The 17,319-nt window shown below is 39.8% G+C and overlaps 1 protein-coding gene across 3 annotated transcripts; it reads left to right on the forward strand.

Annotated features, from left to right (window-relative positions):
* The first annotated feature begins 267 nt into the window (after positions 1-267).
* On the forward strand, positions 268-14,087 carry LOC117988669 (calpain-7-like). Of its 3 annotated transcripts, XM_034975833.2 has the most exons (12): positions 269-594; positions 1,610-1,752; positions 2,845-2,968; positions 3,643-3,965; positions 4,250-4,426; positions 5,687-5,833; positions 6,376-6,603; positions 8,214-8,458; positions 9,316-9,515; positions 10,194-10,399; positions 10,978-11,210; positions 12,325-14,087. In XM_034975833.2, the coding sequence occupies exons 1-12, from the start codon at positions 384-386 to the stop codon at positions 12,467-12,469; spliced, it is 2,382 nt and encodes a 793-aa protein (XP_034831724.1). In that variant the 5' UTR covers positions 269-383; the 3' UTR covers positions 12,470-14,087. The 3 variants fall into 3 exon arrangements, with proteins under 3 accessions (XP_069359715.1, XP_069359716.1, XP_034831724.1); XM_069503614.1 differs by lacking the exons at positions 10,194-10,399; positions 10,978-11,210; positions 12,325-14,087 and adding an exon at positions 9,951-10,149 and having other exon boundaries at positions 268-594; XM_069503615.1 differs by lacking the exons at positions 10,194-10,399; positions 10,978-11,210; positions 12,325-14,087 and adding an exon at positions 9,711-9,837 and having other exon boundaries at positions 268-594.
* The last annotated feature ends 3,232 nt before the right edge of the window (positions 14,088-17,319 follow it).

Consider the following 17,319-nt stretch of genomic DNA (forward strand, 5'->3'; position numbering starts at 1 on the left):
TGCCTTAGATAAAATTTATCTAAAAAATACAAAAACACGTTAAGTGGGTATACAAAATAAAGTTACCCACGTGAAGATTTTACCCCGAAACAAATAAACTATTTAATTTTCCTATCAACAAACAAAAAGCCCCAAGCCGTACCTGATATGAGTCATTTCGCCCTATTTTAGGGTAAATTCTTAAAGTGGAAACACTGTAATTGACGCGGTGGATTGACGGAGTGACACTTGACATGCTTGACAGTCGTGAAATATGTCAAATGTCAATGGTTTTGGTTTTGAGGTTATTATTTGTTGTCTCCGTAGGTACTTGGTGCGAGTTTTGTGTTTATTTTATTCTTTAAAATGCGAAAAATTCTGATACAATAGAAAATAGTGGTAAAATGAGTGACTTTGTGAATGCCACAGAGGCGGCGTCTCTAGCCGTAACTTTTGATCAGACTGGGCAATCAGAAAAAGCGGTAGAATGTTACAGAACTGCTGCAAGACTTCTCGACAGAGTTTCCAGTCATGTGTCGCCTGAAAGCCAAGCAGATCTACGGCAAAAAGTGAAGGAGTATCTTGGAAGAGCCACTTTCTTGCAGGAACAAAACGGTACAGTCTTATTTTAATATTTAACAAGTTATTTAGTCTGCAGTCTAGTGAGCACTGAGTAATGATGACTCATGGGCTTTTGTGGTATACTTTTATTGTATACCTATTGCTTGCAGATATTGTTTAATTATGGCTCTAAGGAATGCAGATCTACACGCTTGTTTGTATGAAAATCACCTGCATTAATGTGTGAGTGACTTTACTAAAGGGGGATTCCCCTACCATCCTTCCATTCACAGTCTTATGTCTAATGTATAAGTCGATCGGTGTTATTATTTTTAATGAAAACAGGCTCGAAGTCCCTTCTTAGGCCTCATCATCACTTTCCATCAGGTGTAATTGTGGTCAAGTGTTTGCCTATTACTACCCCTATTATAAATGTGAAAGTGTGTTTGTTTGTTGGTTTGTCCTTCAATCACGTCGCAATCGAGCAACGGATCGATGTGATTTTTTGCATGGGTATAGTCAGAGACCTGGAGAGTGGCATAGGCTACTTTTATCACGAAAAATGAAAGAGTTCCCATAGGATTTTCACAAAACTAAATCGACGCGGATGAAGTCGCGGGCATCAGCTAGTAATGAATAAAAAAAACAGTGGGGAAGAAATAGTTTCAATATAGTCTGTCCGTCATTAAGTTGCAGTGTTGCAGATAAAAGTGTTAAACTATCTTGTGTGATGGTATGTAGCCCCTTATGTGCGAACCCGACTCGCACTTTACCTTTTTTTTCATTAAAAAATAAAAAAGTTTGCTGTAATTGGGTATTTGATTATATCAAAAATAAATTATTTTTCAGTGATTATTAAATTGACGATCTTCCAAAATAAGTAAAATCCATGTCCTTTGTTAGTTTTAAGTGTAATGACCGTTTTAAATTATCGATTAAACAAAAAAAAAGTACGTCATTATGATGTGGCGTCACATTCCAGTAATAGGTTGTCGCATACTAAGCACACATTTTGAAGTCTGATAAAAAGTTACTGATTTGTCTAGTTGTCAAATACCGTATTCCACAGAAAGAGCCCAACAAGAAGACAGCGAGCGACTGATGCAAAAATGCTACTTCCTCATGCAACAAGCTTTGGATGCTGATGAAGCCAACTTGAAGGAGCTGGCGCTACAGCTTTACACTCAGGCTGTAGAATTAGCTGTTAGTGTGGTAAGTTACTTGAATTTTGAATAGAATACAAAAATTTTTTCTTCAATAAAACTTTTACAAGTACAGTGGACCCCTGGCAATCCGACAAACATTTTGCAGGGCAGTGCATTTTGCAGCAGACTATCGAATTGGCGAATTATATAGTACTTGCCTAGGACCCCCTATAGTCTGGATTTTTTTACAAAAGAGTACCTTGTAATCTGACAAATTACGATTTAGGCCGTCTTAAATATCACATTTTTCTTTATTTGTGTCGGTGTTTTCTGCTTTAGCTTCTGAGCTTGTGATGACATTACTAGGTACGAATATGTAATACACAATGCATTCACGTTATAACTTGTTCAATCATCAATGCATTAGCGAAGATTGTCATGTCGGATTACAGGGGGTGCCGTATTAGACAGGGGCCGGATTACCGGGGATCTACTGTACTTTGAAATCGTCAAATGCATCTACCACTGGTTCGGAATGCCTTTCCTACTGAGAAGAACCAGCAAGAAACTCGGTGGTTGCTCTTTACAATGATTGAAAATTTGACTGACCAAAAGGGCATGGGTTTATTAAAACTGCCATACCCCTTCCAGGTTAGTCCGGTTCCATCAGACTGCATCTTCACTTACCACCACGTGAGATTGCAGTCAACGGTTCAATTTTATCTAAAAAAAAAGCTATTTTCATTTTTATTAGTATGATATGATATGAACAATATTTATTTTAATCAATTATTATTTTCCAACTATATGATGCCCGCGACTTCGTCCACGTGGATTTTGAATTTTTAGAAATAATGTGGGAACTCTTTGATTTTCCGGGATCAAAAGTAGCCTATGTCCTTTCCTGGGATGCAAGCTATCTCTGTACCAAATTTCGTCAAAATTGGTTGAATAGATGGGCTGTGAAAGGCTAGTAGACAGACAGACAGATAGACAGACAGACATGGATAATAATCAATGTAAATAAAAAAAAAGATAAATAGACAATTTTCTGGCCAGCACTTATTATCCACACTAGTGAAACAGACAGAGTTCAGTTGCTTCCCTCAGGTGTTTCTTTTTGCAGCAAACCCCTGGATATTTTGTTATTTCTTTTTAGAAAGTGAGCAACCCGGACATAAAAACACGGATCAATGGCTTAGCAGCTCAAGCTTTAGATAGAGCAGAGGAAATAAAGGGCATTAAGAAATTGGGTGCATTGCCTATGGAAAGAAAACAACCTGGTAAATATCTAAGTTTTCTTCACTAAAGTATCTTTTTCTTGATGACAATAAGTTTACCGACCACACTGTAAAATAAATTCTATTTAATGATTTAGGCTTTGTTCGTTTAACGACATAATTATAATTAATGTAAATAACGGGTACTATGATGATTTTGATTTTAAGCTTATTTCGTGGTTTAACGACATATTTTAATGTATAAAACGGGTACATACCACGATTAATTGTTGTTTTTATTTGTCGATATTTCAACCCAATTGCACGGGTCGTGGTCACGACGGGACTGCGGTGCTGCGAGAGATGAAGTTCGAGCTGTCAAGGACAGTAGCGAACTACCCTCTTTCTTGTTCTTTTAGCTGGAACTGCACGAGTTGGCCGGCAAAATACACTCACAACGTCACTATTAACTTTCGATGTCGTACGATGCTGTCTTGGTTTGCATAATTCTACCACTGGATTCCACATACTTGCTAGTTTAAAACCATCCTCACGATTGAAATTCTGGTGTTTGCGAATTTCAATCGCTTCGCGCAATAGCTTGCATCCCGGGGAAGGACATAGGCTACTTTTTATCCCGGAAAATCAAAGAGTTCCCACGGGGTTTTTAAAAACCAAAATCCACGCGGACGAAGGCGCGGGCATCATCTAGTTAGTATATGAATTAATTTCCACAGCAATATCACCAAGCAGAGCACAACTCCAAAGAGAACAGAGTGTCCAGCTAAAGGTCACAGGCAAACAAGTGTACACAGAAGAAGAAAAAGAAGTATTACGTATGACGTCCAACATTAACAACAACTGTTTCCTGCCGTTCATGGACATAGATCTATCAGAGAAGTTCCAATACGCTCTGCCTTTCGAGGACAGAGCGAGTGAGTTGAAACTGTCATCTAAGCAGGCGAAAGAGTTTGATGGATGGGTCCGTCCCCACGAGGTGTCGAGTGACCCTAAAATGATAGTTGGGGATCATGTAGATTGCTTCAGTATTAAACAGACTGTAAGTATTGTTCTAGGCGATATAAATTGATTCTTGATGCTCATATGATACATACTTATACTCTGACGCATACTTTGTAAAAAATTTCATGCTCACTGCATTTGGTTTATTTATTGTTAGCATGCTCTGTTTATTTATTTTAACGATTACTATGCCTCAGCGATATAAATGCTATTTTGTCTCTGCCATATAAACGCTATATAAACCTAATTAAAGATAATATATATGTATAAAGATTTAATATTGTTTATGTACTGTTATAATTATTTTGATATCGATTTTAGATAGTATCGGACTGCTCATTCGTGGCCTCCCTAGCGGTTAGCGCGTTGTATGAAACACGCTTCAACAAAAAGATCATAACATCCATCATCTACCCCAAGAACAAAAACAAGCAGCCTGTATATAACCCCTTCGGAAAATATATGGTCAAGTTGCATCTCAATGGCGTTAGGAGAAAGGTATGTTTCAAATAAGGTGTTAGTTAGTTTATGTTTTGTACTATGCATGAACAAAAAGTTCATAACATATACACCAAGAACAAAAATAAGCAGCCTGTATATAACCCCTTCGGAAAATATATGGTCAAGTTGCATCTCAATGGCGTTAGGAGAAAGGTATGTTTCAAATAAGGTGTTAGTTAGTTTATGTTTTGTACTATGCTTGAACAAAAAGTTCATAACATATACACCAAGAACAAAAATAAGCAGCCTGTATATAACCCCTTCGGAAAATATATGGCCAAGTTGCATCTCAATGGCGTTAGGAGAAAGGTATGTTTAAATAAATTGTTTATAGTATCTCAGTTTGTCTATGCTTTGTACTACACTTCAACAAAAATATCATAACATCCATCATCTACCCCAAGAATAAACAAGTACCCTGTATATAACCCCTTTGGAGAATATATTATGGTCAAGTTGCATCTCAATGGAGTTAGGAGAAAGGTATGATTAAATAAATTGTTTATAGTGTCTCAGTTTGTCTATGCTTTGTACTACACTTCAACAAAAATATCATAACATCCATCATCTACCCCAAGAATAAACAAGCACCCTGTATATAACCCCTTTGGAGAATATATGGTCAAGTTTCATCTCAATCTCAGAAAGGTGCGTATTTTTTTCACTATTGACTTATGTCTGATGTAAAATAGTGAACTAACAATCAGCACTTGTATAGTGTGGTAGACTATGGCCTAAACCCTTCTCATTCTGAGAGGAGACCTGTGCTCAGCCACTGCTGAGCACAGGTCCCACCGGCAACCCACGGTTGCACAGGCAACCCACTGGTTGATGGTGATAATGTTTGATGTAAAATACTGAATGAAACATAATATGATACTATACAATACAAAACTGATATACTTTATGTAATAATAGCTATCTACATGCCAAATTTCAGCCTGATCCGTCCAGTAGTTTGAGCTGTGCATTGACAGATCAGTCAGTCAGTCACCTTTTCCTTTTATATATTTAGATAATCAACACAACATGTTTTAATTTTTTTTATGATTTGTTTCAATTACTGGTTTTTCACTGAATGTTTTGCATATAAAATAATTAATGTAAAAACCAGTTTTTTTGACAAAATTTGCGACTAATTGTTAAATTAAGCGTTTGAAACAAAAATATGAATATACCATGGTATTTCTATGAGTAAATTTCTATTTTTAGATGTCTGTTTAAGAGCTAATTTGGATTAAAATTATTTAATTACAGATAATAATTGACGATCGACTGCCCTATAGCAAGTATGGAAGATTATTGTGCTCATATTCAAGTAATAAGAACGAATTCTGGGTGTCTATGCTTGAGAAGGCTTATATGAAAGTTATGGGGGGCTACGACTTTCCTGGCTCCAATAGTGTAAGTAGGAGAGATAATCCATACTAATCCATACTAATATTATAAATGCGAAAGTGTGTCTGTCTGCCTGCTAGCCTTTCACGGTCCATCCGTTCAACCGATTTTGATTAGATTTTGTACAGAGATAGGTTGCATCTAGGAAAGAAATAGGCTACTTTTTATCCCGGGAAATCAAAGAGTTTCCATGGGATTTTTAAAACCTAGATCCACACGAATGAAGTTGTGGGCATCAGCTAGCAATATTATATTTTTGAAAAATGAAACAGAATATATTTTTATTATTTTTGCGAATAAAAAAACTTTTGTTACTTGTTCATAAATGAAAATAAGAGCCAAAATACTTGTTAATTGCAATTGAATAAAAATAGTTTATTTATTTATACAAAACTTGAATTTACGAAATTTTTGAACACTAGTCGACGCATTTTAAACTGAGTCGTCCAGTCTGTCTGTTTCGCTTGCACTTACCTACGACCTGTAATTTACATCAAAAAGAAGGTTCGGCAGGATTTTTTTCTAAATCTACTTCTGTTTCTATACAGAATATAGATCTTCACGCGTTAACCGGTTGGATTCCCGAGCGATGTGCGATTCGCGACGGTGAAGCGGACTTCAACGCTGATGCCCTGTACGACACCATTCGCACTAGACTGGAACGAGGGGAGTTGTTAGCCACTGTGGCTACGGGACCATTAGAGGACGCGGACGCGGAGCGGACGGGCCTCGTGGCCACACACGCGTACGCTGTACTGGACGTGCGGCTTGTCAACGTAAGTATCACAAATAATCGAATCGGAGCGATGTGAATCATTCCCTCTCGCTAGCATACTATGACCGTCTGCAAGTTAGAGGGAGAAAAACAGATTTTTACGCGCTCATCAGTTGGATTTGCAACTGTAAAGCGGACTTTGACGCTCATGCCCTGTACGTACGGCACCATTCGCACTAGATTGGAACGAGGGGAGGTGTTAGCCACTGTGGCCACGGGATCATTAGAAGACGCGGACGCGGAGCGGACGGGACTCGTGGCCACACACGCATAAGCTGTACTGGACGTGCGGCTTGTCAACGTAATATCACTTTAAATAATCGAATTGGGTATTTGACTTCATCAAACATAAATTATTTCTCAGTGATTATTAAATAGAGGGTCTTCCAAAATACGTAAAATCCACGTCCTTTGTTGGTTTTAAGTGTGATAACCATTTTAAATTATCGATTAAACTAAAAAAAGCACGTCAAATGATTGTGACGTCACACACCGGTATTTTAAAGAATCTCGCATACTAAGCGCGCGTTTGGAAGTTTGATAAAAAATTACTGATTTGACTAGTTGTCAAATACATATTGGAGCAGTGTGAATCATTCTCTCTCGCTTGTATACCATGAACGTCTGCAAGTTAGAGGGAGAAAAACAGATTTTTACGCGCTCATCAGTTGGATCTGCAACTTTGAAGCGGACTTCAACGCTGATGCCCTGTACGACACGATTCGCACTAGACTGGAACGAGGGGAGGTGTTAGCCAATGTGGCCACGGGGCCGCTAGAAGACGCGGGCGCGGAGCGGACGGGACTGGTGGCTACACACGCGTCTAAACCTTTTGTAATAAGAGTTTAGACCCTTATTTTCTCGTAGGGCATAAAGCTGCTAAAACTCCAGAACCCCTGGTCACATCTCCGCTGGCGTGGCAACTACAGCGAACTGGACACTTTACACTGGACAGCGAACTTGCGAGCGCAACTAAACTACGACCCTATATAATAATCGTTAAGCGTGGCGTGTTTAACACGCTAAAACTGACAATCCCATATAATACATGAGTTTAACCTCAGTTTAAACCACGTTTAAACCTTTTTTAACTTAAGAGCCATATTTCCTCGTAGGGTATAAAGCTGCTAAAACTCAAGAACCCCTGGTCACATCTCCGCTGGCGTGGCAACTACAGCGAACTGGACACTTTACACTAGACGGCGAACTTGCGAGCGCAACTAAACTACGACCCTATATAATAATCCTTAAGCGTGGCGTGTTTAACACCCTAAAACTGACAATCCCATATAATACATGAGTTTAACCTCAGTTTAAACCACGTTTAAACCTTTTTTAACTTAAGAGCCATATTTCCTCGTAGGGTATAAAGCTGCTAAAACTCCAGAACCCCTGGTCACATCTCCGCTGGCGTGGCAACTACAGCGAACTGGACACTTTACATTGGACGGCGAACTTGCGAGCGCAACTAAACTACGACCCTATATAATAATCGTTAAGCGTGGCGTGTTTAACACGCTAAAACTGACAATCCCAAATAATACATGAGTTTAACCTTAGTTTAAACCACATTTAAACCTTTTTTAACTTAAGAGCCATATTTCCTCGTAGGGTATAAAGCTGCTAAAACTCAAAAACCCCTGGTCACATCTCCGCTGGCGTGGCAACTACAGCGAACTGGACACTTTACACTGGACAGCGAACTTGCGGGCGCAACTAAACTACGACCCCGATAGTGCCGCGCAGTATGACAACGGGGTGTTCTGGATCGATTACGCGAGCATACTCAAGTTCTTCGACGTTTTCTATCTCAACTGGAACCCGGAACTCTTCAAATTCACATACTGCATACACCAGTAAGTACCATTTACTTTGCAGGGTGTAAACATGAATCTCTGTGCAAAATTTCAGCTTTCTACGTCCAAAGGTTTGGGTTGGGCATTGATGGAATCAGTGAGTCAGGACGATTTTTAAGTAGACTAGTTTATGCTCGCGACTTCGTCCGCGTGGACTACTTGAATTTCAAACCTCGATTTCACCCCCTTAAGGTTGAATTTTCAAAAATCCTTTTTTAGCGGATGCATAATAGCTATCTGCATGCTAAATTTCAGCCCGATCCGTCCAGTAGTTTGAGCTGTGCGTTGATAGATCAGTCAGTCAGTCAGTCACCTTTTCCTTTTATATATTTAGATAAAGGTCTGCTCAACGTAACGCGCGATAATATATACACTCACCCATATACGCGGGCGACGCAGACGGCCAGCTTAGCCTCCAATCCAATCCATCAGCCTGTTTGCGTCCACTGCTGGACATAGGCTTTTTCAAGAGCGCGCCAACAAACACGGTCCTCCGCCTTCCTCATCGATACGCTCCCCACCATGTTTTTCAGGTCATTGGTCCAGCGGGCTGGAGGTCGTCCCACTCCAGAACACGTCTGCCCCATCGGCCGTCGGTTCTGCGACAGACATGTCCATTTCCACTTCAGCTTGCTAATCCTTTGAGCTATGTTGTTCTTCTGCGAATTTCCTCGTTCCGAATTTTATGCTGAGAGCGATACCCAACATAGCTCGCTCCATAGCGCCCTGAGCGACCTTTAGTTTGCAGACGAGCCCAACTGTCAGTGTCTACGTTTCCGCTCCATACGTCATCATAGATTCACAGGTAGGACACACTCATTGATGACCTTAGTCTACGTGTGTCTTTTATTTGGTAGGAAATGGGACGCAGGCAACGGGCCGGTTAAGGACGCGTACAATGTCGGCGAGAACCCGCAGTTCACACTACACGTGCAAGGCAAGGGCGCCGTGTGGTTGCTGCTAACACGACACATTACACAGATCGACGACTTCCGAGACAACAAGGAGTACATCACGCTACTCGTGTACAAGAACGGACGACGCGTGTACTATCCTTGTGAGTATGCTGTTAGAGAACCCGCAGTTCACACTACACGTGCAAGGCAAAGGCGCCGTGTGGTTGCTGCTAATACGACACATCACACAGATCGACGACTTCCGAGACAACAAGGAGTACATCACGCTACTCGTGTACAAGAATGTTATTTTACATAACGTTATCGATCTTAACACTATTCGTTTTTTTTTATAGATGACCCGCCCCCCTTTATAGACGGGGTCCATATAAACAGTCCGCACTATCTATGCAAGTTGATAGTGGGTGAAAATAGCTGCGACAAATATACACTTGTCTCGAAGTATTAGAAAAGCCGAACGATATTCTATATCTATTTGACGAACGCTATGTTACCGATATATTAGGTTATTTGTGATAACGTTATTTTATGTAACGTTATCGATCTTAACTATAAAACATACTTTTTTATTATAGATGACTCGCCCCCCTTTATAGATGGGGTCCGTATAAACAGCCCGCACTATCTATGCAAGTTGATAGTGGGTGAAAATAGCTACGACAAATATACCCTTGTCGTCTCGCAGTATGAGAAGAGCCGAGCGATAGTCTATATCTATTTAACGAACGCTATGTTACCGATATATTAGGTTATTTGTGATAACGTTATTTTATGTAACGTTATCGATCTTAACTATAAAACATACTTTTTTATTATAGATGACCCGCCCCCCTTCGTAGACGGGGTCCGTATAAACAGCCCGCACTATCTATGTAAACTGATAGTGGGTGAAAATAGCTGCGACAAATATACCCTCGTCGTCTCGCAGTATGAGAAGTTCCGAACGATATTCTACACGCTTCGAGCGTACGCAACATGCCCCTTCTCGATGGGGAAGATTGAACCTTATCCGTATATTAAAACGGTAAGTATTTCTTTGTCATTAAAAAAAACTTTTTTGATTTTGCGGTTTTGGGTTCTAGCTTTTTGGAGCCTTATAAAATTTTCTTATATTATAAAAACTAGCTTATGCTCGTGACTTCGTCCGCGTGGACTACACAAATTTCAAACCCCTATTTCATACCTGAGGGGTTGAATTTTCAAACAACAAACAACTTTTTTTTCAAAATGTGTTATTCCTTGTACGATGGTACGGATTACGGAACCCTTCAATGTGCGTGTCTTTGTACATTCGTACTTGACCGAATTTTATTTTGTGTTTTCAAAAGAGTAATGTTGAATTTCTTGCTGGCTCTTTTTTTATTGATGGCTTCATCAGTACCATTATTATAAATGCGAAAGTGTGTTTGTTTGTTGGTTTGTCCTTCAGTGCAACGGATTGACGTGATTTTTTGCACGGGTATAGTTTAAGACTGGAGAGTGACATAGGCTTTTTATCCCGGAAAATCAAAGAGTTCCCACGGGATTTTTAAAGACTTAGGTCTTCCACGCAGGCGAAATCGCGGGCATCAGCTAGTATTAAAATAATTACTTGTCCAATAGATAAAGGGCGAGTGGGCTGGCATTACCGCGGGTGGTTGCGAGAACCATCGCCAGACGTATCCAAACAACCCCAAATACATAGTGACCGTCCCCGAATCGCGCAACCCGTGCAACTTGGTTGCGCAACTCAAAGGACCCAAACAGTACCAGATGGGTGTGGACGCCAGGGTCGAGGCGTTGGACGACCCTAATGTCACTGCGCCGTTTCTTAGAGAATCTTCTGGGCCTTATAGGTAAGGGATTGAAACTTTTATTTAACTTATAGGTAACTAGCGACTCGCCCCGGCTTCGCATGGATGCAATTTAGATACTAATGTGGTGTCATTGAGGTGTCATTGCCTCGGAAACTCTCAAATGAGGATTTTTTTCCGACCTAATTCACATTACTTCAATTTCTCTAGGGATCTCTAATTTTTTGAGAATTAAACTATAGCTATAAACCTTCCTCTTGAATCACTCTATCTATTGGTGAAAACCGCATTAAAATTCGTTGCGTAGTTTAAAAGATCTACGCGTTCATACATACATACAGACGCGGGAAGCGACTTTATTTATTTTTATTATTTATTTATTTATTTTATATCTAATTAGAACGGCAGTGCCACTTACACTAACTAGATGATTAATAATAAATTTAAATACAAAACTTTATTTTATACTATGTACCTATGTAGACTGTGCTACAAACAAAAAAGCTATGATAGCCTAGTGGTTTGGACGTCCGCCTTCTAGGCGGAGGTCGGGGGTTCAATCCCAGGCACACACGCACCTCTAACTTTTCGGAGTTATGTGCGTTTTAAAGAAATTAAATATCACTCGCTTTAACGGTAAAGGAAAACATCGTGAGGAAACCTGCATGCCTGAGAGTTCTCCATAATGTTCTCTAAGGTGTGTGAAGTCTACCAATCCGCACATGGCCAGCGTGGTAGACTATGACCAAAATCCTTCTCACTCTGAGAGGAGACTTGTCCTCTGTAGTGAGCCGGCGATGGGTTGATCATGATGACATAGGTTTACAAATTTCCCTATTTTACCCCCTTAGGGATTGAATTTTCATTTTTCACAAATCCTTTCTTAGCGGATGTCATATCAATTATCTGCATGCCTTCAGCTTTTCCTTTATATGTTTAGACTAGCGACCCGCCCCGGCTTCGCACGGATGCAATATTAATGTGGTTATTTTGTTATATTTCAAAAGGATAAGACAGCCTTTCGATGAAAGCTCTCAGACGGCTTGATGTCTTCTGACATCTTGTACAATTATCGTCATATTGTACAAAATGATATACAACAGGACCGAATTTTATATGTACAGTTACAGATATAATATAGCTTAATTTTTTTAAGGTCGGGTTTCGTAGTGCTAGAACTACGCAACCTCCCCGCGGGCCGGTACGTACTGACCCCTTCCACGTTCTATCCGGCTCAGGAGGGGCCGTTCTTCCTAGAACTCAGATCCACTTGCGAGATCACTTGCGAGGCTCGCTCCTAGATGCGCGCTGGCAGGAGGAAGGAAGATACTTGTCATTTGAGGAATACTTATATATAACTAGCGAATGTAGATATAGTAGGCGACGCGGGTCGAATGACAATCGGAGAGGGAACGCCTCGCACACCTCGAAAAAATTAGCATTACTTTTAGATCGAAATCACATTGCTAAAAATGTTATCTCTTGAACATATTATGCTAAAGAACGCCATTTTGCCACGCCACGCCTTACAAAACTGAATAAAATGACATCAAAAACGAAAATTCTAAGAAATCACATAGCGGATTTTGCATGAGCTGCGGACTTATTTAAAATTTTATTTAAAAAAAAAAAGATTCCGACGAATTGAGAACCTCCTCCTTTTTTTGAAGTCGGTTAAAAACTAGCTGACCCGACGAACTTCGTATCGCCTAGCAGTCGATTTTTTTTTTTATACTTTAAATTTTTCGCTCCGTAAGAACCATCCTCGTACTTCAAGGAAAATTATAAAAAAAGAATTAGCGAAATCGGTTCAGCTGTTCTCGAGATTTGCGATCAGCAACACATTTTTCGATTCATATAATATATAGATGACTATCTAAGATTAAATAATGTTGTCGTTATTTAGAATAAACAAGGTTTATGCTGCTATCAAAAGTCTAAATTTATTTTTATTGAGGTTAAATAGTAATAAATACATATTTTATGTGAAGTTAAAGTTAAATCAAAGACATATTATTAATTTTAAGGAATAATGCATTTTTTTGTATTTTTTTAAAACAAAATATAATATTGTTAGCGACATCAAATTTAGCTCATTATTAGAACATCACACAAAATATGCCTAAAGGCCACAATATAATATAATGAATGAGTCTATAATAATATAATGAATTGAATATTTATTATTTTTTCGCACACCATTTTCTTTATACCATTTGACTGAAACGGCTCGTGAGGGTGCAGGTTGCGGGAGGGTAGCAGTTGACGTACTAATCAAACCTTTCCACAATCCGCACTCTACTCTACTAGCCGTTACAGTCAAGTGGGTAACTGCGCGCGTTTATCTGCACATATTTTTCAAAACTGTTTCACTGAAACGGCTCCTGAGGGACGAGGGTGCGGGTTGCGGAAGGGTAGCAGTTGACGTAACAATCACACCTCTAACAACCCTTTCACACGGCGTCCAGTTGTTTGCAGGATCCCGTTTTCTGCAGGATCCCGTTTGATGGCGAATGTGTTTATATGCTAGCGAGCATTCCGCATGCGGGATGCTCGTGTGAAAACTAGCATACATACACACATTCGCCATCAAACGGGATCCTGCAGAAAACGGGATCCTGCAAAAAACTGGACTGCCGTGTGAAAGGGCTGTAAGTCTCAACGTCCGTCACCTTACCGCAACCCGTACCCCACGAGTCGTCTCAGTCAAGTGACGTATAGATTCGTCCTGACCGTATAATTTGACGAAATCTTTCTCCTGTTTGCTCTTTGTACTAGCTTGTCTATCGCACTGTGATATTGTATAGTGTAAATGTAAAAATATAACTGTGTAACGATTAAATTGTTCACTATTACGTAAAGTTGTTTTGTCAAAGAATTTTATAGAGCGTTAACATTAATAAATAGTTTTGATACTTTTTGCTGCTTTTATTTCAATGTTACCGCAAACCGTATACCTATTTTATTTAAATGCGAAAGTTTGTTTGTTTGTTGGAATGCCCTTCAATCAAAAGTCTCCTCTCAGAGTGAGAAGGGTTTGGCCATAGTCTACCACGCTGGCCAAGTGCGGATTGGTAGACTTCACACACCGTTGAGAACATTATGGAAAACTCTCAGGCATGCAGGTTTCCTCAAGGTTTTTTTTCTTCACCGTTAAAGCAAGTAATATTTATTTATTTAAAACGCACATAACTCCGAAAATTCAGGTGCGTACCCTGGATCGAACCCACGACCTCCGATTAAAAGGCGGACGTCCTAACCACTAGGCTATCACGCTGTGGATATACTTACTTAGTTAAAAACATGGAGTGACATACGTGGGTATGACAACATTTCGACAATGACATTTCGGAGTCTCTGTCACTCATACCTATATGACGTTTTGTCGGTCTCAACGACAGAGACAACGCTCTAAAAATTTGCTATTCTCCTTCTAAAGGTGCATTATTTTCAGTCGCGTACTACCGACTGTTACTGCTTTTATCCTGGAAAATCAGAACTGGATGATGATCTAGTACTAGGTCATGCCCGTGACTTCATTCGTGTGGACTTAGGTTTTAAAATCCCGTGGAAATTATATTCTATAGTATGCGACAGGTCGATGTTACCCGGTGCGAGATAGCGCGGGTGACTTGTGGGTGTGCGGAACGTCCCCCCGCCTCATACGACACACCTCGACTGCCATCTCGACCTGTCGCGAACTATATAGTAGATCATAAGTGTAAATAGATACTAAAGTACACACTTCGAAGGTTATGTTATTATGTTGTTACATAAAGCTCATAAACTAGTTTGAAATTCTAATACAAGATGTAGTATTATGTATCCTAAACAAACTTAATTTCGTCGAGTCGAGTTTGTATTTGCCAATGGCGTCCAAATTTGCGCGGCAAATTGGATAAATTCTATCGCCTCACATCAACATTATTCAAATGTTAAAACTAGTCGATATTTCTATTAGTACCTACATATAACGCATACAATTTAACTCCTCACACGCCATTTTAACTTTTTGTGTCTTATAAAGGCGAATCGTACTTTTGACATGACAGTTGACCCATAAAGTTAAAATAGCGCGTGAGGATTCATTTTTTACGAACTATATTTACTTATACTAATATTATAAAGATATTAAGTTTGTAAGTTTGTAAGAAGTAATCTCTGGAGCTACTGAACCATAGCTATTTCGAAAATTCCTTCACCAGTAGAATGTTACATTATTCCTGAGGGACAGACTATTTTATTTTCAAAAAAATTAGAGATCGCAGCGAAAATTATAATAAGATACCCGTGCGTATCCGGGGCGGGTCGCTAGTCTGTTATACCTATTTTGTACCTAGTAACCCGGCAAGAAATATTGTAGATACCTTTAGAAAGAGATATAGCGGTTTCGTAGAGCGTTGTCTCTGTCGTTGAGACTGCCAGTCTAGATGCCAGTAAGATGATGCTGCCCGTCATTAACTTGCAAATTGTTATTATACCTAATGGTTTGAGATTTATTTTACGATGGCAAGGAACGCTTCGCACCGCACCGCAGAACACCGCACCGTACCGCACCATACCGCACTGCAGCGCACCGCACCTACGTCACATAGTGCCAGTACCCGTAGTACAAGATTTTACGTCTCACCAAACGAAACCAAATTCGAGAGTCGAAATACTTTCGCGTTACAGTAAAATGGACCTAAACAGCCTTGAATTGAAGTCAAATATTCAATGCCACTGATTTTAATTTCGCAATGTTTCCGCTTGGAGCGCTGGCTGTAGAAGTGTAGACAAACTTGAGCTTTAAAACAAGGCATTTAAGATCCAGTTTACTGTAACGCGGAAGTATTTCGACTCTCGAATGGTTTGGTTTGGTGAGACGTAAAATCTTGTATTACTACGGGTACTGAGATGACACTACGAAGCCGAAACCTCTTTCTAAAGGTCGAAGGTTTCCTGCCGCCTATAACTCCACTTTATTATAAGGGTCAATTCATACTAGTTAAACGTATCCAAGCATTATTCACCCTTATCGCCACAACTTGGTGGCGCACAAATTGGTGACGTGCTCTCGAAAAGGCCTGAGTAGGTACTTATGTCGAGCAGTGGACATAGAACATGGCCAGGCTGATGGATAGGAGATGTATTACTTAATAGGTAGGCACGAACTTACTTTCTGCGGAAAAGGGTAGCATTGATTAATCATTATTACAATCTCAATTGTTGTGATTGGTTGAATTTGTGCGATTCTTGTTGCAAAAATGCATTGTAGCCAATAGTGCGCGAGCGTCAACCAATCAGAGGTGATTGCAATCGTGACATTGTAGCTGTCATTCTACCGCAATCGAGCTGCCAATTTAGTTTAGTTGAGAGATTGTGTACAACAGAATTAGCTACATTTGTTCACATAAATTGGTCACAGCGATATTAGATTCTGGTGTAACGAGAGCCGAGCGCGGGAGTACGTACGTACTTGCATGTTCAGCATAATATGCATGAAATCAACCCTGTTTGTTTCGGTTTCGCATAAATGATACAGTTCTCTTGTGTCATGCATGACCGTTGAATATCTGCTATCGGGTTTAAACAAAATAATATTATGATTAGAGTTCGGGGCTCGGGCTGCGATAGTTCGACATTCGGCAAATTTTTCGGATTTGAATTTTTTTTTAATCAATAGAGGGAACTTCCGTGGTGGTCCCATACTTTATTTTATTTTTTATTCAGAAACAAGTTAGCCCTTGTATAGATACCTAGGTACTTGGTGTATAGGCTAGGTATACTTTTTATCCCAGAAAACTAACGAGTTCCCACGGGGTGATAAAAAAATTAAATGCACGCCGAAGAGATCGCAGGCAAAAACCTTAATCCACGCGGATAAAGTCGAGGGCATCATCTAGTTTTGAATTAAATTAAAAAAAATACTTTGAGAGTGGTCTAGATCATAGATAACACACTATGTCTAGATACAAGAAGCGGGACAAAGCGAGGCGAAAGGGCGTCCACACACTCGCATTCGCGTCGTCGCCTCGTGTCACTTTGTAAAAGTCGTGTATGAGAGATGACAGCTTTATATTATAAAGTTTTCATGAAGTTACAGCAGAAATGCAGCGCAAATGTTCCAAATAAAACGTCTGGAACGTTTCTCGAAATTCCTCACAAAGCT

The sequence above is a fragment of the Maniola hyperantus genome, chromosome 15, assembly GCF_902806685.2.
Source record: "Maniola hyperantus chromosome 15, iAphHyp1.2, whole genome shotgun sequence".
Taxonomy (NCBI): Eukaryota; Metazoa; Arthropoda; class Insecta; order Lepidoptera; family Nymphalidae; genus Maniola; species Maniola hyperantus.